Below are 26901 nucleotides of genomic sequence, written 5' to 3' on the forward strand. Positions count from 1 at the left end.
TTTCTGAAGACAATCTGAATATCGGAACGGGAACTTGTCCATTGCTTTTTATATGTAACTCACTTCTTGAGCAAATATCCGGCAAGTCCAACCTCGATTTTATGTTGTCTTTTGTCTTCCCTGGGACATTCAATATTGTATTCATGATGTTCTCAGAGAAATTCTTCTCTATATGCATCACATCGAGGTTGGGGCGAAGAAGAAGATCCTTCAAACATGGCAACTCCCAAATTATACTCTTTTTGTGCCAGTTTTGATGAACACCGTAAGAATCATGCATATTACGAGGGACATGCCAATTACCACCACAACAAACTGTTTCGTTAGCTCCGTAGTAGTCGATTTGCGCTTCAATTTGTTCTCCAGTTAGATATGGAGGAGAAGTGTCTCTCACAACCATTTTGTGCCCAAAAAAATTCTTGTTTCTTCGGTACGGATGGCCAATGGAAAGAAATCGACGGTGACAATCGAACTAACTTGTCTTCCTACCATTCTTCAGTTGAAACGCATATGTCGTTCCATTACAATATGGACAAACTAATCTCCCATGTGTAGTCCATCCAGAAAACATCCCATAGGCAGGAAAGTCACTTATGGTCCACAAAAACATCGCTCGCATCGTATCGTAAAATTCGTCTTTGTTGAGCAGTCATACGTCCTCAGCTCTGTTGACCACAAATCCTTCAACTATTTTATCAGTGGTTGTAGGAAAACATCCAGAGACCTTTTTGGATGGTTCGGACCAGGTATTAATATGGTCAAGAATAGCAACTCCCGTTGCATGCACATCTCCGGTGGCAGGTTGTATGGCGTAAGAAAGACTGGCCACAATGAATATTGTCTCCCTGACATTCCGAATGGACTAAATCCATCTGTGCATAATCCGAGATACACATTCCGGCTATTGCTAGCGAAATCCGGATGTACTTTGTTAAAATATTTCCAGGCTCTTGCATCTGATGGATGAGTCATCTCACCATCCGTCTGAGTATGCTCGGCATGCCATCTCATCTTTCCAGCAGTCTGCTCTGATTGGTACAATCTTTTCAATTTGTCTGTAAATGGTAGGTACCACATCCTTTTGTACGGTACCCTATTACGTCCCCGTCCTTGCGGCTTGAATCGTGGCTTCTTGCAGAATCGACATTCTTCTAACTTCTCATCATCTCCCCAGTAGATCATGCAGTTGTCGATGCAAACATCTATCATCTCCGAAGGCAACCCAAGACTATAAACCAGTTTATGAATCTCATAATAAGAATCAGCAGACACATTGTCTTCCAGCAAATACTCTTTAAACAAGTATGCCCATTCATTCATGCAACTTTTAGGTAGATTGTGATTAGTTTTAATATTCATCATTCTAGCAGTCAACGGCAATTTAGAGAGACCTTCTCTACAACCACTGTAAAGTAGCTGATTCGCCGCATTTAACATTTCATATAACTTTTTTCCATCTATATTAGGTTCTTCATCTTCATCATGAGCTACGAATGCATCAGTTACCATATCATGAACCCTATCATAATCTACCATCTGCTCTTCCTGATGGTAACTATGTTCATTATGCAAATGATGATCAACCGGTTCTTCCTGAAAATTGCTATTACTACTACTAGCTTCATTCTGATCATAATTATAACTTTCTCCATGTTGAAACCAGATAAAGTAATTTGGCGTGAAACCTCTATTTATTAAATGCTTCCAAACATTTTCACGATTTGCCAATTTAGAATTATTGCATTTCCGACAAAGACAGAACATCTTACCACTTTCTTGGGCGAGCGGTGTGGAATCTGCTTGATGCATAAATGTCTCCAGCTCCGTAAGGTATTTTTTCATCGCTCTCCCGTTAGCATCTCTATGCATATACATCCACCTCCGCAACTCGAAAATATTCCCGGAGCCCGATATTTTTTTTCTTTCACGTTTTTTTTCTTGTTGGTATGTTTAAAATGATGTTCAAATGTCTATATTTATAGGAAATTTTCGAATCAGGTAGTTGTAATTTTCCTAGGAATTTACGACGAAATTTAATTAGGTGGCCGAAAAAAACGTGTTACAACTACAAAGTTGGTGGATTCAAAATTTTCTCGCTAAGTAGACTTAAAATATTTCCTCGTAAAGTACACGCTACATTTACGTCGAGTTTACGAAAAAAATGTATTTCCTCGCAAAAACCACGTGACATTACATTGACTTTACGACGAAATCATTTCGTCGTTATTTTACGAGGAAATAACGCTGATTTTATATTTCCTCGTAAAGTCGACGTAAATTTACGAGGATTACTTTTCCTCGTTAAATTTCCTCGTTAAACTTGTGTTTCTTGTAGTGAAATTATTATTAAAAAATATAAAAAGTTTTTTAAAATCATAATTAATCATCCGGAATTGCTATCTATAGTGATAAAGTCTGTATATCTTTAATATGTCATGTTCAAATTTTAACAGCTACGGAAAAAAGATTAAACAACTGACTATTATTCATGACCCAAAAGAATTATAGGTTTCGATCCAACATTTTTACAATTAAAAATAGTATTAATTAAGAAATTGAGTATGCAGTTTCTATAAATTTGAACGAAAATCGACATATTTATGGAGTAAATACTAAACTAGTAGAAATATTTCACTAATATACTAACTCCGTTCCTGAAAGTAAGATGTTTTAGATTTTTTACTTGTTTCATAAAGATATATTTTCTATATGTTTAAGGTATTTTTTATACTTTTAAGAAACATATTTGAATTGATTAAATTTCATTGGTGAAAAGTTATTGAAAAATGTATAATGAAAAATTAAATTATAAACATTTATTGAATCCTTAATAAGCGTGAACAGTTTAGAAAATCTTATTTTCGGAAACAGAGAGAGAATAAGATATATATTTCGTGCTATGCCAATCTATATCAAATTCACAAAAGTTGAACAGTATAATGATTTTATTCGTTAATGTCATACAAGAAATGTAATTTTATATAGAATGTAGAAGGACGGTTCAGGTGCGCGTCCCTTTCACGTCCTGTCGTCTTCGGCCAGCGCTATGATAATTGCCTCCGCGGAATGATTACGCATTAACAATCATTGTTACAAAATTTGATCACCAAGACCATCTCTAATATATTTCCTATTTTTACTTCTAAAATAGAACATTTCTAAAATAGAGATGAGTTATCTCCAATGTATTTCTCTATTTTTATCTCTATAAAAAAATATTTTCAATATATTCTATTTTAATTTTACAAAAGATACATTTTATTTATAAAAGTTGATAACTAACCCTATTTATTTTTAATTTTTAAAATATTTTCATAAACTTATGAATTTTCTTAAACTAAAGTTTTGTTAAAAGACTATTATGTAAATAAAAAATGTTATTATACTTCTACAAAAGCTGTATTTCTCTATAAATATAATTATTTTGGTTACAACTATAAAAATTTGAAAGTTAAAGGACTATTTTGAAAATAAAAAAAATATGACTCTACAATAGAGGAATGCTATTTTTTCCTCTATAAATAGAGGAAAAAATAGCAATCTCTATTTTAGAGGTGAAAATAAAAATGAGATTGAGTATTTTTACCTCTATTATAGCATATAGAAGTGAAAATAGCTAGGGGTTGGAGATGCTCTAACGTATTGTTAAGTTGAAAGTATGTTTTGTACAAGTGATTTTGTGAAATTGTGAGTTTTACACAGCTTTCATTTCTCCATTTTGTCGTGTTTTAAAAAACGGAGAATTACGTGGTTTCAACTAATATATGTTCTATTCGGCCAATTTTATTTTTTTCCGAATTACAAAGCAAGTTATCGACTAAAATTGACGTTGACTATTCTCATGTAAAAGATTAGTTGCAAGTTTTTTTTTTTTTTTTTTAACTTTTGATGTTTAGTTGCAAGTTTGAAAACGCATTTTAGTGTAGTAGATATATATAACTAGCCATTGTATGGAAACCGATGCGATTAAGGTTGAAAGAAATTTTCAGTATACTTCGGCTCGTGTGTACAATCCATCTGATAATGGTTAGCTTAGGCTTTAGTTTTTCTCTTTGTTCAATTTTATTATTGTGAAGGTTTCTTTGTTCAACTAAAATACTTTTAAATAGTTGATTTGAGTTTAAAAGCATCTCTAATTCCACTTTATTTTTCTATTCTAAAATAAAATTTACAGCAAAAATACTCCAATATAATATTTTATTGTTTTTTCTATAATAGAATTAAAAATGAGTTTATTTTATAAATAGTGTATCTAATTTATTTTCTGGCTTTTTTTTATTTTTTACTGTAAAATAGAGTACTATTTAGAATAATTTTACTTTTATTATACGGTTATTCTATTTTGAAGAGAAAAATAAAATGACTATTAGAAATGGTCTTTGGTAAAAAAAAAGTCATTAGCTAAATTTCTATCAATTGAATATTTGAGGCATAAAATAGTTAGCAGCCGATGATAAAATATAAGAGCATCATTAACTCTACAAACTCATTTGGGGCTCTTAATGAGTTTTTTAGTAATATTTGGTAGTCAAGAACTTTAGTTAAAAGACCCTTAAATTTTGTGCTTCAATGGGAGTTTTTTAATTAAGGATTCTTAAAAAAATATTATGAAACATTTTGATGAGAAAATAAACATTGTGCTGAGAAGATAAACTTAAGCTATCTTAAAAAAAACAAAATTATGAAACATTTTGATGAGAAGATAAACATTGGACTAAACAAGTCAACTAACCAAACCGTCAACCTACTGATTTTCCCGTTCTTTAAGCTATCCTAGACACTGCTTTACACAACTAGCAACTGAACAATCACACACATGTCTCATTATTTACATCAAAGAGAACAAAAGAGGTGAGACTGGCCGTGCTTCAATAGTTTGGAACTGCCGCACATCAGCGACCATCTGTATGGATTGGATCATCTGCAAAGTACAAGCTCCATCCCTTATAATGATCAAATGCTCTCGTCTTTGCATGCATCAGTACTTCAACATCCTGCAAAGATAAACAAAGCTTCACATCACCATTTTATTTTCTTGCAGAAACAGAGCAAAATAGAACTAAAACTGAGATCATAAAAGAACAAAACCTTGCAAAAGACTGGTTGTTTCGAAATCAAAGGGCTTCATCAAGTGTAGTGGCCGCTTTTGACAGCAACATGCTCATTAGCTAGAACATTCTGTAAATGCTCCAACATTTCCTTTGCTTGCAAAGAACCAAAACCAGAATCTGCATCCCTATATTGCCCTGAAACATTGATGAAAACAGCACAAGAGCCAAAACTGATGAGTCCATGTTCATACCCTTCTCACTCACTCTACTTAAAAGCCAAACACAGCAACACAAATTACAAGTTTATACAATCTACAACTCTCATAGTACTACCATTAAACAAAACATTCATGATCTAATACTCGTTTGACAAGTGATAGTTCAGCAACTAACCACATCATCCAACAACGAAACAAACAAAAGCTTAATCCTTTAGTATCACACAATACTTTAGCTACGTTTTAACCACACCGTCTAACTACTACTAAACAAACAAAAGTTTGATGCTTTGATATCATACACACACATGAAAACCATGGAACAATGAATAAAGTGTTGACCTTTATCTCTCTAATGGCTTCCATGAGATCGAAAATTGAACAAAATTGAACGATGAACAAAAGTTTGATGCTTTGATATCTCTCTAATGGCTTCCATACATAGAAAATTGAAGATTTCTTCAGAAATTATATGATCTAGAGAAACTGATTCACAAATGAAACATAAGAGAACACGAACATGCGTCATCGTGGAGTTCGCCGTCAACGGTGAAGAGAGAAAACGAGCTTACCAGAAGAAGAAAAACAATCAAAGCGGTTGGAGAAGATCGAGAGACGATAGCAAATCTCAACAAGAGCTCTCTGGTGGAACAGAGATCCAAACGGAGGTCCGATCAGAGAGACAGAGACGAAGCGATAGAGAGGAAGAGATAGAGACGAACAGAGGAAGATAGGAAGAGGGGAAGAATCGAAAGACCGGTGATCGGTAGTTGCTGCGGGTGATCGGTAGTAGCTGCAGGTGCTATCCAGTCTTATTTATTTCTAAACCACCAATTTTAGATCAATTAAGTTTTAAATTTTTTTTTGAAACCACAGCTCTAGAAATAACCTATAGCTGTACAAGTGTTCTGCAGAGCCAAATATCTAAATCAATTTTTTAGTGCTTTCATAAAATTATACAGCAATAAAATTTAAAGCCACAGCAAAAAAATCTACAGGTTTTTTTCTACAACAAAAATTTTAAAGTTACAGCCATTACCAATCGGACCCTTTATTTTTTTTTTCAACTACACGTGTACTCTAAGCGACGGCTCTTCCACCGCTTAATTAAGATACGTTTTTTGCCTTATTTACATTTTTCTTTTTCTTTAAATCGTAATTACCCTAAGAAACTTGCTAAGAGACATGGATAATTGTGCTCTAAATAGTTATAAGCAGCATTAGAGCATGATTATCCAAGTTTCTTAAGAGAGTTTTTAAAATTAATGAGGCATTTAATTAAATCAAAAATAAAGAAAATGCATGTTACCGATCCTTAACATAGGATTTCGGCAACCGATTACCAAAAGGGTTTTTAACCCACGTGTCACCAAACCGTGCATTTGTAATTTTTTTCTCTCTTTCCTCGTCTTCTCCGTATTCCCTTTTTTCACCATCTCCAGACCCGTCTCTGCTTCCCTCCTACCTCCTTCCATCTCCTTCAATCTCCACTCGATCTCCTCTTCCATCTCCATCTCTGCCGCCGCGTCTCGCTTCGTCCGTAACGTCGCGGTTACTGACGACTCCTCAGTCGAAGAAGACAGCATCTTCGCTGATGACGACGCTCCTCCCCCAATCCTTCCCTTCTGATCTCAAGCTTTTCGTCGGTAACCTTCCCTTCAACGTTGACAGTGCTCAGGTTGCTCAGCTCTTCGAGAGCGCCGGAAACGTCGAGATGGCTGATGTATGACTTAAATTGAGTTATGGGTTTTTGAGAAATGAGATAAAGATTGAATCTTTTGTGTTGTTGTTGTTTGAGATTGATTTTACCGATTGTTCGTTTTGTTGTCTTTGTTAGGTAATCTATGACAAGGTGACAGGGAGAAGCAGAGGTTTTGGGTTTGTGACTATGTCTTCAGCCTCTGAAGTAGCGACAGGGAGAAGCAGAGGTTTTGGCGCTGGAGAGTTTGTTTGGGGAGCAAGGGAAGGTTGTTGAGGCTAGAGTCATCTACGACAGAGACAGTGGTAGGTCGAAAAGTTTTGGGTTTGTGAAGTACAACTCTGCTCAAGAGGCCCGAAATGCCATCATAACTTTAGATGGTGCTGTAAGTATCTTTCCTTTTCTGTCACTTACAGTGGGATAAATGGAACTGCTCTTGATATGCTTTTACTTGTGCTATATGTAGGATTTGGACGGGAGGCAGATTAGAGTCTCTGAAGCTGAGGCTAGGCCTCCAAGGCGCTAGTTTTGAGCACCAATCTATGGCTTCCTATTCTCTGGAGAGGTATGACTCAGTTGGCAGATACTGAAAAATACATAGCTCAAACGTTTAAGAAGAAGCTCTGTTTAAGTTTCTTGTGTGATGATGTTCTGTTATGGAGTTAATGTATTTGTTTTGTTCTTGTGTGATGTTGTTCTGTTAAGTTTAGCTTGTATGTTTCTTGTTCTTGTTCTGTTGTGTGAAGCTCTGTTTAAGTTTCTTGTGTGATGTCTTCTTTTCTAAGCAGGTAACATGACACAAGAGGAGGCACACGAGTCAAGGACGGAAGAAACTGTCTTGTGCTGCTGACAGAGGTGAGTACACGCTTGTGTAATGTCTTGTACTTGTATGTTTCTGTGCCACAGACTGATAATCATGATTGTCTAATCCGTGTGTCGTTGGTTGTAACATGTAGAGGCGAGAGCATGCTTGTTTATTTTTTTTTTAAAAAACTCTTAATTAAGAAACTAGCATTGGAACACAAAATCTATGAAGCTTTTAACTAAAGCTCTTAACTACTTTTAATTACTTAAATAATCACTAAGAAACCCTTAAGGGTTTTTCTGGTTAATCTTGCTCTTAGGTAGTTCGCACACTAGAATAAAAAAAAACTTGTTTGGTTTTTATCTGGTTTCGAGAATTACAATTTACAAAACAATTTTTATTACAAAATTAATTTCAGAGTTATTTACCTTTTGATTCGACAGAGCTTTGTTCTCAGATCTGATTGTGAATCAGATTCTTAAGCTTAATCGCATGCAGTTGAAGCGTTTTCTCTAAGCAGATACCGTTTGGCTTAGTCTTTGGCACGACGGTGGTTCTGCTACTGGATTTACTCTCGGCGGTGTTGATTGAGGTTTCCGGTGGTTGAAGGTCCGGTGTTGAAGATTAAGGAGTTGTTATCAAATTCTTATCACTTCCAATCATTGTCTTCGACGGTTTCCATTGAACGGGTTCCTGTTTCCGGTGTGTCCGGTGGAATGCCGATTTGAATTCCGACGATGACATGCAGGTCGGTGAAGAATGGTGGCGCCTTCGCTTGGCACGTGTCCCTTCAGCGCATGACATGCGCTTTTCATTTTACATGATGTCAGCCTCGTCATTTTCTTCCTTTGGACGTCTTTCCTGGTTGGGCCGTTTTGGGCCGTTTGGTTTTGTTTTAGTATGGTCGGGCCTTGATGGCTTCAATCTTGTAAAATCCTCTTTAGGCTTTTGCCATTATAATAAAGATGACAAAAAAAAAAAAATTACCTTTTGATATATCAACTCCAAAATAAATTCAAATGGATAAAGAAAAAACTCTAATTAAAAGGGAAACAACTGAAAAATCTAACGTGAGGTAGACGACGTGCACAGTGAATGTGCAACGTGTAACGTTACTGTAACACACCTTGCGCGGCAATGTCGTATCCAATGGATCCACGTCATTATCTCAATCACCGTCGGCTCTACGGAATATAATGTATCGATTAATTGCGTCGATGGTCTCAGTCTCTCAGATACAAGTTACAAGTAAACAATAAAAAAAGTACTCGCCCATTTATCGATATTTATTTCAAGTTTGTAACGTCTGCCTTTTTTTTGTTATCTAGAAAATTATAGGGACGTCTGACTTGGAAAGTTGGAATGGTTGTTTTAAAAGCTTGACCAGAAATACAAACTTATTATTAATCTATTCAAAGCGTAACGGCAGAATTATCTGGAAATTTATTTTGGTAGATATTAACAGATAATTGATTGACATATAGTATATCTAAAAATTGTTATATGGAAACCTCTCTCTTATCTCTTCATTATCTTTTAGAGAGAGGTTTCGGGTTTATCCATTGATCTTCTCCGGCTTCCTCTGACCAGCGTCTAAGATCCAGTTCCGGCATCTGGTGACTCCCTTAGCACTGTTGGCCGGCTTTTCGCTCCGGTTGTTTGCGTCTTCTTTAAGCAGAGCAATCCGGCTTCTGGCTCCGGCGGAGCATCTTCCTCTCCGATGATCGCTGGCTTCGATTCCGACGATCTACCTTCTTCTCCGGTAGAGTCGTTGGCTTACCTCCGGGATCTTCCCGAATTTTGTTTGTTTGGCTTTAGTCTCTTTTGCGTTTGCTGGCTTTCTCAGGAGGATCTTCGATTTCTTCATTCAAGTTTTCTCTGTTGTTTAGACGTCCGGTGTTAATGGCTAAGGCGTTTTGGCGACTACTCTCTCAATTCTTATCATCGCTCCTGGCGATCTTTTTGTTTGGGTTCCTGTTCCGGTTTGTGTCCGGTGGAACACACGATTGGAGGTTATCGGAGACGTTTTTATCGGTGAAGTCGTCTGATGGTGGTGTGGTTCTTGATTGTCTAAAGTCGTCCGACGGTCTCTTCTTCTACGGCGTCATGTTTCCGATGTGTTCCGGTGGCCGTCCGGAAGTCGCTCCGGTGATGACTTTCTTCCTGTGAAGACGGTGGCCGTTTCGTGTGACACGTGCGTTTCCTTTGTTCCACGTGTTGACCCACTTACGCTAATCAGTAACGCGTGGTGAGCAAGTGGAAAGCGTGTTCCTTTGGTTTTTGTTTGGGCCTGGTTGGGCTGTCTTTGGTTTCTTGGTTGTTGTTGCCTATATTTTGGGTCTTTGCTGTAGTGTTTTCTGGTCTTTTTTATGGACTTTTTGTAATGCTGTTTAAATTTATAATACAGATGACAAAAAAAAATAGTATATCTGAAAAAGTTATATGGCGAAACAAAAAAAATATTATTGTATGTCAAGAAAAGAACATTAGGGCATCTCCAACCCATACATTTTTGATTCCAAAGTTCATTTTGAAATAAAATCGTCTCCAACCCTACTCCATATTCAACTCCAAAATAGAATGGCTAGGGTTACTACATTTATGGATTAATCTTACTCATTACTCCATTTTGGAGTTGAATTTTATTTATTTATGAAATGATCCTTTTAATCTTGAATATTTTTTATTCATACTTATATAATATTTAAAATAATACAATAACATGATAATAAATAAAATACTTCACAAAATATTATTTGATGGTTTTACATAAAAGATGCATAAAATAATAAAAATCAAAACTAAACATAAATATTTTATAATTTTATATAATATAATATAATATAATATAAATAAGTGATTTAATAATTATGTAAACTGTTTTTGGAATTGGTGAAGTATCGTTCAAACCAAATAGATAAGTTTGTTTATCTTGTGGGTCAACATTTCGATTGATAACATTTTTACTTGTTAAACTTAATATATGCACAAACATTTGGATCAAGTACATAATTTAAATTAAAAAACAAAACTTTGTTTTCTTTTTTATGTTCTCTTAATGCATTATTTTGTTTTTGAATTATAAAAATTGCATATGATGAAAATTACACCAATTGAAGTTGGAAAAAAATCTCTAACTGTATTTTTATTAATAAATATTCAATTTAAATAAAATATATTTTTATGAAAGTTTTGTAAATATAAAATAGTTGTGTTAATTTTTAAATTTTTATAAGTCGAAGGTAGTACTAATAATTATTAACTAAATAAAAAGGAAATCATTTGTGAATATTTTTTTGGAATAAACAATGGAGTAATACATTGGAGTAAAATCCAACTCCGTTTTGGAGTTACATCATTTTGGAGTAAAAATTGGAGTAATACATTGGAGATTCTCTTATGCGAATTTAATTGAATTTGAATGAAACACCAACACCAGTTTTGCAAACTAAGATAAAAGGAAATATAAATAAATTAGCCAAAAACTTGTAAGAATGTATTTCATAGTTTATACTAATGTTTAAATTTCTGGTTAATAATATTTTAGAAGGTACGTGAATTTAGGATATGCAAAATCTCTGGATCTAGATGATAGAAAAGTATCCAAAGTATAACTTACTTGATTCATAATTTTTTTACCTCTCTATACATTTATAGTATAATCGATTTATGTGTTTTAATGTAACATATGACTCGTTGATTAAAAAAACTGATGTAATCAGGATAATTTTGTAAGAAGAAAAAAGGAGAAACTTTAAATTATTTGTCCTCGTTCTTTTCTTTTTATTTTAGAAAATAAAAAGGCAATTCTCTCGAATAACTCTTTTTAAGTTTTTGTCACAAAAATAAATTTAAAATGACTAAAATAACTTTTTTATTTTGAAATTTGAAATCATATCCCCAACACTCCACTCCTTATCTGTAAACCCTAAATCTAGATTAGTTAATCCTAAAGTAAAAATACATTTTCACCTTTTAATAAAACTTATTTTGGTCATTTTTTTCATCGAAGACTATTTTTGTAACAAAAACTTAAAAATTGTTATTAGATGGAATTTATCGAATAAATAATGTCTCTTTTATTTTTCATTTTACAGACGTCTTCAAAAACAATTTTCCAAGCAAGCATATTTTGTTAAAAGTTTAATATAATGTTTGAGTGGGTATATTTTTGGATGAATATATATAGGGACTACTAATTAATTCAAAAGGATAAAAGAAATGTTTATGACGTGACACTGCAACGCTACTTTGTTCGATTTCACGACGTTTTCGCAAGTCTATTAAACTGGCTAAAGTTTTTTTTTTGGAAAAATTAAACTTGCTAATATTGCTTTCACAGCTAAACCTGTCAACCTATTTTTATCCGGTAATTATATTTTAATTTTTTCTAGTGTAGGTTTAACCAAAAGCGGCACGTATTATCTGATCGGTCATGGAATACTTGTGCTAAATAGTTTTTTTGTTATTTATATTAACATCATCATAATAATTGTACAAACTTTAGCGTCATGTAAAATGTAACATATAATATAAGTATTATAATTGTAAATAGTTATGTGAAAAACTTTTAGCTATAATTTTTGTAATTAGATATTTCTTATAATCTGATAAAACAAGATAATTCAATATTATTAGTTTGATTTTTCCCAAGTTTTAAGCAAACAATCGAAATAGATCCACTGACAAAGAAATAATGAGCTGTCCTCATGTCACATGCCTGGTCTGTAACCATTGGCCATGTATGTATACAGTATACTATATTACTTCGTTCCTATTTTTATCGATTAATAAATCACAATCTATTATTGGAAGCTCGGCGAAAATAGCAATGGATATCATTGTGTGCATTAGTCATGTTCGTGAACTTGGGCTCGCGAAGACTTCAGACCAATAGGAATGAAGCTGGGCCAGTGAAGGATCGTGGATACGATGCGTTTATATATTTGGTTAAAACATTTTGAAATTTCAAAACAATTAAAAATGTCTTAAATCATGTTGTTAACATGTTAGATTTTGTTAAAGAACGTTGGTAGCATGCTATATATTGCAAATTGTAACACGATATGCTAAATTTATAAATCTTTGGATATTTATGTATAGAGAAATGATCCTATCATTTGTGTTCCTTTAATTTACTCTAGAACAAGTAAAACTTTTAAAAATAAGGCACACATTTTTGATTCGACATAATGAATGTTGTTAAAAGCAGGCATGATGACTACTCTTCTTACTTGATTAATAATTTAATATTGTGAATGTTGAATTTGAAACCATTTTTTCAATGATCATGTATCATATTGAAAGTTTGATACAAACAAGAGCGCGAAGACATGATAGTAGTTTACCAAAAAGACATGATAGTACACCATTATTGATTGATTTTTGCCAGAAAACACGAAGTAAATAAATAAGACTAAAAATTTCATTTCCCATGAAAATTACATCTGTACAAAAGAGACAACAGAAAAAAGAGTAGAAATGATATCTTCACATTTCAAAACACGAAGTAAATAAATAAGACTAAAAATTTCATTTCCCATGAAAATTACATCTGTACAAAAGAGACAACAGAAAAAAGAGTAGAAATGATATCTTCACATTTCAAAACTCATTCCTTTTGCTACAATAGTGAAGAAACACTGATGCTCTTATTTTCACCAACACTCACAAACCCTTCTCTCTCCCTTTTACTTTTACAAAACTCCCAAATTGGACACTCAAATCCTATATTTATATATCTTTATAAATTACCTTTTCTTGAAAATATTTACAAATTTTCCACAGACCCACTTGATCCAGACTCCTAAACCTTTTGAATGGTTTTTAGCCCTCTCTGTTATATATATATGCATGTTTTGGGACTCTTATGCAAGAGTAGGAACGCTGTTGCGTCTGTCCATGTCAAGGCAATTAAATCCCACGACACGAACCGCAGGATTGTTCCCGAAGTTAGTCGTCGCCCTAACGCAACCGCCACCGTTCCTTGGAGAAGACGGTGGCGGCGGCTTGGTTGCTCGTGGAGTCGACGGAGGAGGAGGAGCCACCACGAGAAGCTCGTCCTGAAAGAGTGAATCTTTGGTTAAAGGGTTAGAAACTCTACACGGCGGTGACCCTGTGAAGAATAGCTCCGGCGTCGGATCTTGTTCACAACCACCACCCTATAAATAAAATATATATGCACAAGATCAATCTCACATAACAGAAAATAAATAATATTTTATATATACAAATTCTAGTTATGAGCAAAAGGTTATTTATATTAACCTTAGCGAGTATGAAATCCAAAGTATCACTTCTTGAATTCGACTCACATAGCTCCATCTGGTGACTGAAATAAAAACATATTTTAACAAAATGATTGATGAAAACGTTATTCCTCTCTATAAGAAAACAACAGAGATAAAGAAAGTATGTCTTTACCTGACTTGCCAACGGAGAGATCGAGCAAGGTGGTGGTGGTTTAGGACACCGACACGACGTGGTTTAGGGCAAACGACGGCGTCTCTGCTCCTCATCACCTCGAAAGCGGTTTGTTGAACTCCACAGCTGTTCATCTTTGCTGCTCAAAAGAATCAATCAAATCAACCACTTGCGAATAAACTTATCTTGAGGAGAGATTGATGGAGGATGCAAAAATAAATAAGAATGTTAAATAGGATAAGGGAAGAGAGAGGTGGTCAAACGGTAACGTGTTTATTATGGAGATCTGGTCATAATATCGTATTTAATTAATTAGTTAGGAATTTTATTCATTATTAAATTCTTTAATTAAGACAGAAATCAGCCACTTGACATATTCCATGATACTGTTTTCTGAGACTTTTTTTTTTAGTTTAATAAGTTTTTAGCTTATATAGTGATGCTGTCAGGATCATAGTGGATACATGATTTTTTCTTGTCTTTACTAAAAATATTTAAGTAAACTAAAAAAGAAAAGTCATAAAGAAAAAGTCTAACTCGAACAGTGAGAAATTCATCTGATGCATTTTGAAATAAATATAGCTTCTCAAGAAAACAGATGGAGAAGAACATAAACTGTGATTCCATGATCTAGATAGATATGGAAATGATGAAAATCTATTCTTCTCGATAACACACATATGATCTCTAAAGGAGACGTGAAGCATCTGAACATGCATGATAGTTTCAGATCCAAAAATGAAAATCAAGAACACATCAAACAAGAATCTTTAACAGAAAATGCAAGTCACTCAGATCCAGACCAGAGTTTAACCCAAAACACCGAGGATTAGATCAGAAACAAAAGCACAAGATATTCGAGAGAGATACCTGAAGCTTGAAAAGCAGAGATCGTTCTTTTGGACGAGAAAGCAGGTTTGAGCCAAGAAGAAGAAAGAGAATGAAAGATCTGAAGAAAAGTCTAATGGCTCTTAGGTTAACAGCAAAGGCAGATAGAAATATAGAACCTACAGAGAGCAATGTAATAGAATTCGCATCTATTTATTTATGATTAATTTCGAAACGCTTGTTTTACTTTACTTTAACTTTTATTTTTAATTAATTTCTAATCAAACACATTTCATAAATTCGTTTGAAAAACGTTGCGTTGTGCACGGTTTTCAGTTTCATTTGTTTGATTTTTGGCTTTTTCTGGGACAGCGGTGCCTTTTTTTTTTTTTTTTTTTTTTTTTTTTTTTTTTGTCAACATTGATATTATTAAAGGCTTAAAGCCCAAACAAGGTAAACCGAAGGCCCATTACAACCCAATTCATAAACTGATTTCAACAAAAGATGATAACTACAATATTAAAGAAAAACGTGGAAACACGTGTTGACTATTGGGTTGGCTGATGAAATGGCGAGAAGAATCTCGACTTGACTTCAATGTTCTCACCGGCGGTCTATCTTCCGATTATCTCTCCGGTAAACTTCTCGGATGAGACGCATAAGCTTTACCGCTTCCTTCGAATCTACCTTGAACTCTTCATACAAAGCTCGCCGGTTCTTGTAGTTTGATCTCCGAGTGGTCACCGATCCTTAATTCCTGGGAAAACTGATGGATCTAAAGACAGATCATCTGTCAGGACGTTTCAAAGAAACCCTGAATTTACTTAATCTGCTTCAAAATCAACCAGACAAATCCAACACCTTCGATTCTTCAACCAAAAGGGAGCATCTTCCTATCTTTCTCTTTAGGAAGAAACGATTACGCCCCCTCTGATGAGATCTGGCACTCGGCTAGTACCAAAAGACAAACACAAGTTCCAGGATTTATGGTTAGATCTTGCATGAAGAGAAAGTGTCAACGCAAATCAGAGAAAGAAATAGATTCGTGAACAGTTCTGATTTGGTTGAACAAAAACACACCAAAAGATCGCCTAGCGAAAGTGAAAATCCGCAACCGGAACAGAAGTTCGATCAACAGATCGAATATTTACATACAAAAAACAAAAAGATAAAATATGGTAACCGGCAGCGAGAGCCACCGGCTACCGATCGACGATGGTGATTGAAGTTTTCTAGTGAGAAGTTGGAGAGAGTAGAAAGAGAAAAAACATGTATGGGACAGCGGTGCCTAACCTCTCCTAGTGAATATTCACATCAAATAAATGTCACCGACGAAATGACATATTGATATTTATTTAATTCATAATGAATTCTACTTATCACTGTTTTCAGTTGATCCCTAATCACAAATACATTGTCCGGACGATTTCTGATAAAATGGTTTTGCTAATAGTAGCAAATGTAGATCTAATAGTTTTAAAATCTTTGCATACATAACCGTAAGAGATGGATTCCCTTTTCTGAGTTTACGCATGGCCACATGTCTTTGGTAGTTCAAAACCGAGATCTTTTATAGTCTTTTCACGTGGAAAGTCCATGTGATTTCCCTTATCACAATATATTATTTATGTTTTAATAAAATTAATATTTTTGGATTAAATTTGGACTTTGGGCTTTATGGTCAAAACTAAAAATAGCATTAGACATTTATTCGTAACACAATAATTCAAAAATTTGGGTCACTTAACTCTTTTTTTTTGTCTTCTGTTATACTATTATATTTAAAATATGAAAGTTTTGCATAAGCCGGAAACGAACTCATCATTCCAGAAACATAAGCTAGTAAAAATCGCAATCTTTCAAAAGCGAGACGAGAAAACAGAATAATAAACCTAGACGAATACAAACAAATGAAAAGATGAACTAAAACTTGAGCTGAATGTCTCGAAGAAGAAACTGAAGCAGTCTTGATAATAGCCACCGTTGACGTTGAGAAAGGATGCGCCGATCTTCAAAGTCACTAAAACTTTAAATTTTTGTTTTGTTTTTTTTCAGCAAAAAAGTAAATTTATGTTTTTCATTTATATAATCAGCTACCGAATAACCAAGTGAGTGAGGATGAAGAGTTGCGAAAAGAGAGGTCACACTGATAATATTAATTTAAAATAATTTTACCCTCAGAGATACATTTTGTGTTTACAATTTCACTCAGAGACACATTGTGTTACAGCACACTTTCTTATACTAGGTTTACTAATATAACCCTCAACTAAAAAACATCTTTAGTTGACTAGAAAACTCACTCAACTAACCAATCCAAAACCGATTCCTTATTTTTAACTTTTTACCAAACCATCGCTTACCTTATCTCTTCCCCTTTTTACGATTCTTGTTAATCTTCTTCAAAACTGATGAACCCTAATTTCTTTCTCCAGCGACATCTTCTAGATCCAAAAAGCATAATCTGAAATTGGACCCAAATCTAACCTTCCCAAACCATCGTCTCTTTGATTTGTTGTTTCTCCTCACCGAATTCGGGTATGTGATTCGCGTTATCATCGTCTTGCACTTAGTCTCTCGACCTCGAAGTTCTGGATTTTTGCGGTTCTAGCGTTTCACATATAAACTCCAAATGGAAGGTTAGATCCGGCTTCTTAGACTTCTTGATTCCCTCTTCCCACAGATAAACTAATTGATTCCCTCTTCCCACAGATAAACAAGCCAGATTAGAACAAGACCTGATCCAACTAAAGCAAGAACTTCTTGACATGAAGAAAGATATCAGCGAGATTGTTGAGGTTTTAGAGTGTATTAAATCTTAGATCTAGATCTGGTTCTGAATCCATATCCCATAATCTTGTTGTAAACTTTGCTACCCATCTACTATGAAAAAATATTAGTTATTGCTTGCCCCAATCTTGTATTAAACATTGCCACCCATCTACTATGCAGCACCTAACGACAAACGAGATATGATCCAACATCAACCTTTATACCACAACCACAACATCCACACCGGCGTATCCACTGGTATCAAAAATGGTTTCACCATCTCCTTCAGACATTACTGCTTTTCATCCGGACCACAACCTCTCTAATCACAACACAACTTCTGTTCATCAACAACAACACCCGTGTAGCCACCAATTCAAATTTTAAGTTCGCCTTGTCCAGGAACACAACAATAAACATTACTATCAGCTTCCCACACATATCAACCCCTACCAACAAATTACCTTCACACATCAGAGTTGTTCACCATGACCACTATCTCTCTAACCACAACAAGCCTTTGTTACCACACAACCCCGCACAGCTCATAATCTATTTTCAGATTTCTAGCTATGATAACCAAAGTAAATAGGATTAATACCCACCTGATTCACAAACCTAACATCCAATTCCCTATGACCTTCACAAACCTAAATGTGGATGCTATTTTAAATACACAAACCAACTACAAACATATCATCCACAACCAATAAAAAATCAACCCTTAAACCACAGCCACAACATCCATACCGACGTATTCACAAGTATAAAAAATAGTTTCACCATCTCCTTCACACATAATTGTTGCTCAACCTGGCCACAACCTCTCTAACAACAATACAACTTCGGGGTATCAACAACAACACTCGTGTAGCCACAAATACAAATCTTTAGTTCACCTTCTCCAGAAACACAACAAAAAATAATACTCTCATCTTCCCACAAATATCAACAGCTACCAACAAATTACCTTCACACATCAGTGGTGTCCACCATGACCACTACCTCACTAACCACAACAAGCCTTTGTTACTACACAACCCCTCACAGCTCATAATGTAATCCAGATTTCTAGCTATAAAAATCAAAGTCAATAGGAATAATACCTACCTTATTCACATACCTAACATCCAATTCCCTATGACCTCCACAATCCTATATGTGGTTGCTATTTTAATTAAACAAACCAACCACAAACATATCATCCACAACCAATACAACATCAAGTTACATCAACAAGGTCCAACTACCATCCCACTGGCAGCACTCAGCTAAATGAAACACTATGAGATTAAGAACCATCCAAACCACAGAGCCGCACCCACAAATTCATTCATAATACGATCACTTCAAACACCTCATTCCACTCAAAGGTCTTATGTTAAACAACGCTCCAAACCACAACCACACATCCACCAGATCATCCATACAATGTACAAACAATTCAAATGACGGTTCAGCCCACTGAGCCAGAACACAATACCATATGCAACATACTAACCAAACCAACATGGATACCACAAACATCAGACTTACTTTCCAAAAACAAAAAACTCTTTGACCACGCGTAACCAAACCACTACTTAAAATCCATATTGCTAATTCATAAATCATAACCAAAGCGTTCTTGTTCACACCATCGGTGGCATTAACATCTCTATTACAAAAATACAAAAACAATTACTCCTTGAGGTCACACAGGTTCAATACAAAAAAATATTATCTCCACACCTCATTACAATACCCATTCACAAAAAGTCTTAAATTATAGAGAACTCCATCTCCATTCAAATCGGAGCAGTGCAATTAGTCATGTTGTGTCCTTCTGAGCCATTAGATCTTCTTTTAAAAAATGATTTAACGGCCAGAAAAAAAATCCTAAAACCCATACAACTACTTTTACTTTTGCACATTTTTCATTTATTCCAACCAAAGAGTTATCTGGTTTGGTTCCTTAAATGGAACATCCTCTTCCCAATTTCGCTAGTTAACACTAGGAGGGTTTTTGTGTCCAAGAAAAAGACACATGTCCCAACAATGTGTCCTATATCCACAAAGTGCCTTTCAGCGTTAACAAAAGACACAAAGTGTCTCCCAGTGTAAACGTCTCTTAACTTAATGCCAATAATTTGGAATAGGCAAAACGAGAGAGAAATGATATGCAAGCAAATGTTAATAACATCATGGCGATCAACAACAAGACAATCAGAGGCGTGTTTACCATGGTTTTGATAAGGCTTCTCCCTTAGGCCCCTGTAAAATGTGCAATTTTTAGGACCCCCTAATTTTATAAAATTAGTCTGTAAAGCTAAATGTATAGTTTTAGGTAGATTTTCACATGATTCTGAATTTGACTTTTGTTTTCGATGAATGCTTTTATTCTAATAAATTTCAAGATGTGTTATAACTAAAATGCAAATAATTAATTGAAGAACTGACATGGTATAACTCACAGTTCTGGTTTTCGCTTTTCTTTTGTTACTTATTATAATCCAATTTTTTTCTTACCAAAAGTTAGCTATTTGTATTTTTATTTATACATTATGATAGTTTGATGAAATAGTTTATAGAAAAAATAAATAATACGTTTTAACAAACATATTTTTTTATCTATCATCATTTTTTTAAACGACAAAATGTTCTATACTTTATCTACCATTATTATTATTCAATATTTTTTATTATTACTTTTATTTCTATTATTTTATCATTGTATTTATATGATTATTTTTATCTTTCTAAATACCAAATCATTATTTTAACTTTCTCTAAAAATACCAGTTTTCTACTTATCATTTTAACCTTTATTTTCAAATAACAAATTAATCATATTATAAAAAATTATTTTTAAAATTCGCCTTGAACCCCCAAAAATCGTCGCACGACACTGAAGACAATCATGACATCCCTATCTACTATGATACCAAAAATAGTCATGAATTAGTCACTAGCTATTAACAAACTAAACATTTCGTAGTAATTTAGAAACAACAAAATCTATAAAAATAAATATATAATACTAAAAGTATGAATGAAAATTTAATTGGATGTATATATAATATCACACATCTAATAACAACATGGAATTTACATTGGACTTGTTGTTGTATACATGTCATTGTATATACTAAGGGATACCTTGACCTATTATCCCATCTCAAGTTATAGTTCTCTTGCTTAGAAGTCACAAAGCAATCCACTTTGGGTTCCATGCCCAATTTTCTCATTTCTAGAGAAATAAAGATATATATTGATAAAAAGATATCTCACAAATTAGCTTCTCTTATCGCGCCATTCTTAACTCCCTTAAGTGTTTTAGCTTAGCTTATTCTCTTCTGTCTTCTCGGTACTCATGTTGGTGTCTCTGTCCTCTCTTTTTCTCTTTATCGCTCTTGCTAAATCTTTATTAATTCTATTGATACGTAAAATTTTGCAGGAGAGCTGAAGATAATAACACTTTTGATCTCAATAACTTACCTGATGATCCTTCTATAGACTTTTTCCCATTATTTAAAGAAGGCTCATCTTCATCTTCATCCTCTGGTACATACTAGTCTAGCTTATTTTACTCTCTTTATTTTATTAATTCGAACTATTAAATCATCTAATCACCAGATGTACACTTGATTATTTATTATGAGAATCAAATTAATATAGTATTGAGTAGGAGGATTTAGAGAGAAGCACATCAAAGATGGAAAAGAGTACGAATGTAGATTTTGTTCACTCAAGTTCTTCAAATCTCAAGCTCTCGGTGGCCACATGAACCGCCACCGTCAAGGCAAGAGACCCCGTTTTTATATAGTATGTGTATATATTAATATATATGAGTTTGCATAAATAAATTTAACTTTTGTTATGGTGATTTTAGAGAGGGAGACGGAGTCACTAAACAAAGCACGTGAACTTCTTCGCAACAATACATTTCCTCGTCATCAAGGCCCTCCATTTAGGTATTTTTGATTTCTCTCTTTCTTATGCAATTTTAATTCGTTTTCCTTTACTATAGATATCATTTTAATCGACATTGTTATATTCTATATAGTTATCAGCATGGAGATTTGCATATAGGAGACCCAATAACACCATACAAACCAATGATGCATCCACCAAGATTGTTCTCCCCCTCCGCACGTCTGCCGCCACCACCACTTGTGCAACCTTATCTTTATCCGCCACGGTCTCCTACCCCACCGTTATCGCTTCCTTACCGTTGCACCAACGACTACTATTTGCACAACAATGGTACACATCACCAAACCCTAGCAAATAGCGGTTGCGGTGGTCGCTCACCGCCTGAATCTAGATACACCTTCATCGGTTCACCCGTGGCTAATGGCTCTAGGGTTGCTCCTCCTCTTTCGCAGCCTCTACCTCCACATCATGGTTATAATTAAGGCAATGGAACAAATGTGTGTGTTTTAATAAAATTTTATCCATTAATGTTAGATTTTATCCATATTTTGTGGAATATTGAAAGAGACATGCCAAAGTAATTGATAATGAAAAAATGAAATTCACACTGGAGAGGGAGTGTTGTATTTTGGAGTTATGTGAGAAGTTTGTATTTGTATGAAGGAGCAGCTTTAAACTATTTTTATTTTGTTTTTTCTTATTATCGTCTACCACTTTCTGGTTCGGAACTGTTTGTGAGACCAAGTGTTGTCTCGTTCTATATTTGTTCTTTGAACTTTTCTTTTTCCTCTGGAGAAATAAAAAGAACACAGAAGTGGCGAAAGACTAGGGAGAGGAGAGATCAACTTAGTTTTGGACTTCTTCTACGTGACTTATAACTAACTCTTATGTTTAATCCTTCTAATTTACATTTATGATTATCTATTTTTGCAACATTTTTGATAAATAAATTGTGGTCTTTATGCTTAATTTTTTTCGTTAACGAATTAATCGTCATGACATTATACATTACAAATCTAAGAAAATCTTCAGGCGCAAGTTGTACCGTCAAAAACAGATTAACGGCTCAAGGCGATACAATCACACGTGAATTTGACATGTAGAATTATTGATCGTAATATTATCCATGCAATGTTTTCATAGTATATAATAGTATAAATAACTAGCGTTAATAAAAATATCTAAGAAAATCCAAAATGCAAATCTAAGAAAATCTAAAACGCAAACCTAAACAGAAAAAAAACAAAGTTTATATCTTGTAAAGGAGTCAAAATAGCGATCAAGAGGGAGAGAGAGAGAACAAATGAGATCTCTCGGCTGAGGCATGTTTCTGTGATAAAAGAATAAATAAAGAGCTATTCATGGAAAGAAATAAATCATGATTTTGTGAAAGAAGGCTAACCCTATAGATATGTAATCACAGTCTTCCCAAGAGTTATATGTATATATAAAAATAAATGAACAATCAGAAAGCGAAGGAGGGGAGTGAGAGGGAGATTGATTGAGTGGATCAGTAATTCAGTATAGATTTTGTGAATGAGTTTAAATTAAGGCCTATTAAAAAGAAGTTGGAATTTTAACTGAGTCACTGAGACATAAACAACTGTGGTAAGGACTTATTGATGCAGTTAAGTTTCTCTTGTTTCAGTCTGACGATTACACAACTCCATGCGGTAAAGACTCGTTGAGGCAGTTGAGTTTTTTTGTTTTGCTTTCAGTCTGACGATTACAAACCCTATTATCTTATATCAGCTTTTACTATTTCTTAGCTTTGCTCCTCGGTTTCAATTCTACCCTACTCCTAAAACTATATAAGTATATAACCCTTTTTGAGAAAATTAATATACGCTTTTTCTAGTACAAAATTGTTCATATAAATATGTTTTTTCTGCATAAAATTCATATAAATATGTTTTACAAATACATTTCCTAATCCAAGTCTACATTAACATTGAAATATATGATCATCCGATGAACCTATATATATAGCAATATCATATGTCAACACATATACTGCTAATTTGTAATCAATCATTCATCTCGACTAGCAAAGCGAAATTAAACTTATTACTTGACTAGATCCACTTATCTATCTAATAAGTATAGTAAAAGATGTATTTCCCAATTATCTGAAATCATGTATTATGGTTACAAAAATAGAAGTTAATTGTAAATAACAAGATATTTATGTAACATACTTCTGTGAAAACAACATATATATATGCGTTTGATAGAACATAGATGTATGTATGTTTATGTGAATCATATATGTATAACATAGAACATACACCTTTTTTTGGGTCAAATGAACATACACCTTTCTACACATGGTTCTATTGTACATCTATAGTTAAGTATACACATGGTTATATTGTACATCTAGTTAAGTACATTTATAATATGTACTATCAATAAAGTACACACAAAATATAATGAACAACATTTGTTAAGTAGTGACATAACATTACATGTTAGGTGTGCGTCTATATATACACAACATTCCTGAAATCCATGAACTAATACAAATGGAAAACATGAGACTTTCATAATTAGGAGGGAAATGGGTTAAAGTAGGAGCTAGGAGTAGATAGAATATGCGTTTCAGAAGGATGAAACAGAAAAGTAGAGTTTTTTCTATTTATGCAAATAAAAGTTTTTAGGGTCCAGTTACCGAATGCTGTACATATTAGTAGTTTACTAGAATAGGCTGCTGAAGATGATGTTCCTATACAATGACACCGCCCCATCTCTATCACACACTATAACCATACAGTTAAGTACTTCTTTATATAGGTCTTCGTAGGCTTGTTTACTTTGGGTATGTTTTAAAGTAATGTAGATTCAGAGTAAATGTTGAGGCTGGATAGCACAGGGCTTATGGTACACGCATACAATATGATACACCTAGTTTTAGCACACACAATTATTAACGAAAAGCATAGCTAATCAGATTTAAAATCGGATACGGGGTATAATACAATTAAAAATTGTTAGAGATAATTTGAGGTTTTACATTTGTATTGATAATTGTAGAGTATTTCAATTTTTTTTTTGAAACAATTTCAATTACTTAAATCAGGAAACTTTGGGGTTCAAGTTTGATATAGTAATCGAGTTACCTCCTTAATTAGAAAAACTGGAATTATTTTATTTTATTTTATTTTATTTTATTTTTGGTCAAAAAAAATTGGAATTAATGTTGATATATATACTAGTTAGTAGTTGCTCCTTATAATTCTACTAGGTGTACCCCGTACTGCTTACGGGAAAATAAAATAATTAAATTATTATGTTAAAATAGTATGTTTTGTAGCCAAAGTTTATTGAATGGTAAATTTGGTGATACTCAACCTATTCCAATATTGTTTTCTTTTACTTATTGCAATATTTGTAGACATCATATACTTGACGTTCTATTAGAACAATAATACTATTCTCTTTTTTTGGACGGACAAAGTGATAATAATGTTTTTCTCAAATTCAGTTTTTTTAAATATATTACTTGGTTGCAAGTTTTGTGTAACTATTTTTATTATGGCTCTCTTAAACAGTTAGAGATTTAATGCTCGTGAACATTATGATCAAATATACAGGAACTGACTTATGCATTGTAAATTGTTAGTGTGTAATTACATATGCACGAGAAAAATAAAGAAAATAAAAACTCGACTTTCCACAGATTATCTTCTTATTTTATAAATACACAATCTACCTGGAATTCATTTGAGCTCTTGTGCAGAGATTCATAATATAAGTATGGAAAACTCATTTGACTTCAACTCTGAAACTCTCTTCTAGTTTGGGGTGTAAAAATTTCGTATTTCAATTTTATTAGAGCTCACTAAGGAAGCTGATTGTAGTTACTCTACTTATACATAATTTAAAAATATATTAATTTGGTAAATAAACAAAGAATTATATACTTGTTATTAAAGTAACCTTTCAACATAAATCACAAAATAATGAACTTATAGATGTTATCAGCATGACTTTATTTTATTTTTGGTGCCAGAACAAATAAAAAAATATCAATCTGAAAGAAACAATACAAAATACCATACTTTCTTTATGATAAAAAGTTAGTGAAATACAATACTTATACTTGGATTTCGTTTTTGATAGTCTTTTCGTTGGACTGTTAAATTTATTTACTCTTTACACATCTTTTGAAGTGCAACAACAATGACTTCTTCTGAGATATCAGGATGCATGATGGAGATTTGTGGAATAGAAATTTAAAAATTGGTTTTAGAGAAAAAAATGTTTTCTATTGAAAGGCAGTCGTATTGTAACATGGAACAACTATAAATGCAAAAGTTGTAGTAGCTATTAGGACATTGGTGGTTAGTGGTGATCATGGAGGTGTGGTCAGGGGCGGAGCTAGAGAAAAAGTTTGAGGGGGCATAATTAAAACTATTCATAAAACTAAGGACCGATTTGTTTAAACAGGAGGGGGCATATTTAGAATTAGTCAATACTTTACATGGGATTTTCAAAATGAGTTGGGGGCAGATGCCCCCCTGTTACTCCATGTGCATCCGCCACTGGGTGTGGTGACGGGTGATCGTGGCGAGTGGCGAGTGGCGAGATAGACATGAAATATATTTGATTTTTTCCTGTAAATATCTAAACGTACATAATGTGCAAGGTTTTATTTTTATTCATTTTTATTTAAACAATTCTGTTTTTGTTTTTAAATGATGTGGCATGGTATAATTAGTTGAGTGACTTGTGATTTTAACATATAGAGGATTATTCAAAAGATGCCAAGAAAATACGGAAAAATATATAAACCAACATAGCTTCATTTTAAAGAAAAATGTAGTTAATATTTAGACTAAAGAAAATAGGAACCGCAGAGAAAAAATTAATTATTTATTTATAGTTTTTTAGTTTTTCCACGTGTCAATTGTTTTTTTAATTTTTAAAATAATTTTCCACGTGTCAGATTTTGATTGGAGAGACGACTTGCGCTTTAGTATATAAGTTATTTGATTGAAAATGTTAACCTCTTTATTTTTTCCTTGGTAAAAATAGAATCGAATAGTAAAAAATACAGTTTAAACAAACACACACGTCTACAAAAAAAAAACACACACACACATCAGCAGCAGCGTATGCCTAACCTTCTAACTCGTTGAGAAGGTGTTGACTTTTGTCGTTCAAGTCCTTCGACTTCTGTATACTTTC

The 26901-nt window shown here is 33.6% G+C and overlaps 2 protein-coding genes, 1 long non-coding RNA gene and 1 pseudogene across 3 annotated transcripts; 2 read left to right on the plus strand and 2 right to left on the minus strand.

Moving 5' to 3' along the window:
• Positions 1-644: 644 nt before the first annotated feature.
• LOC106442503 lies at positions 645-8927 on the plus strand (annotated as a pseudogene).
• On the minus strand, positions 4602-6107 carry LOC106440133. Its single transcript, XR_001287616.3, has 3 exons — positions 5842-6107; positions 5089-5246; positions 4602-4994 (listed from the first exon to the last, which is right to left on the minus strand). It is a non-coding gene; the product is annotated as an uncharacterized LOC106440133 (long non-coding RNA).
• Positions 8928-13287: 4360 nt separating the features above from the next.
• Positions 13288-15277, minus strand: LOC106362078. The gene is made up of 4 exons (XM_013801895.3): positions 15067-15277; positions 14197-14335; positions 14041-14104; positions 13288-13934 (listed from the first exon to the last, which is right to left on the minus strand). The coding sequence occupies exons 2-4, from the start codon at positions 14328-14330 to the stop codon at positions 13641-13643; spliced, it is 492 nt and encodes a 163-aa protein (XP_013657349.2). The 5' UTR covers positions 14331-14335; positions 15067-15277; the 3' UTR covers positions 13288-13640.
• A 141-nt stretch (positions 15278-15418) lies between these two features.
• LOC106359331 (zinc finger protein JAGGED-like) lies at positions 15419-26810 on the plus strand. The gene is made up of 5 exons (XM_022707735.2): positions 15419-21150; positions 21233-21339; positions 21464-21577; positions 21668-21749; positions 21842-26810. Coding segments are annotated over exons 1-5 (657 nt in total). The 5' UTR covers positions 15419-21148; the 3' UTR covers positions 22194-26810.
• Positions 26811-26901: the final 91 nt, after the last annotated feature.

The sequence above is a fragment of the Brassica napus genome, chromosome C8 (assembly GCF_020379485.1).
Source record: "Brassica napus cultivar Da-Ae chromosome C8, Da-Ae, whole genome shotgun sequence".
Lineage (NCBI taxonomy): Eukaryota > Viridiplantae > Streptophyta > Magnoliopsida > Brassicales > Brassicaceae > Brassica > Brassica napus.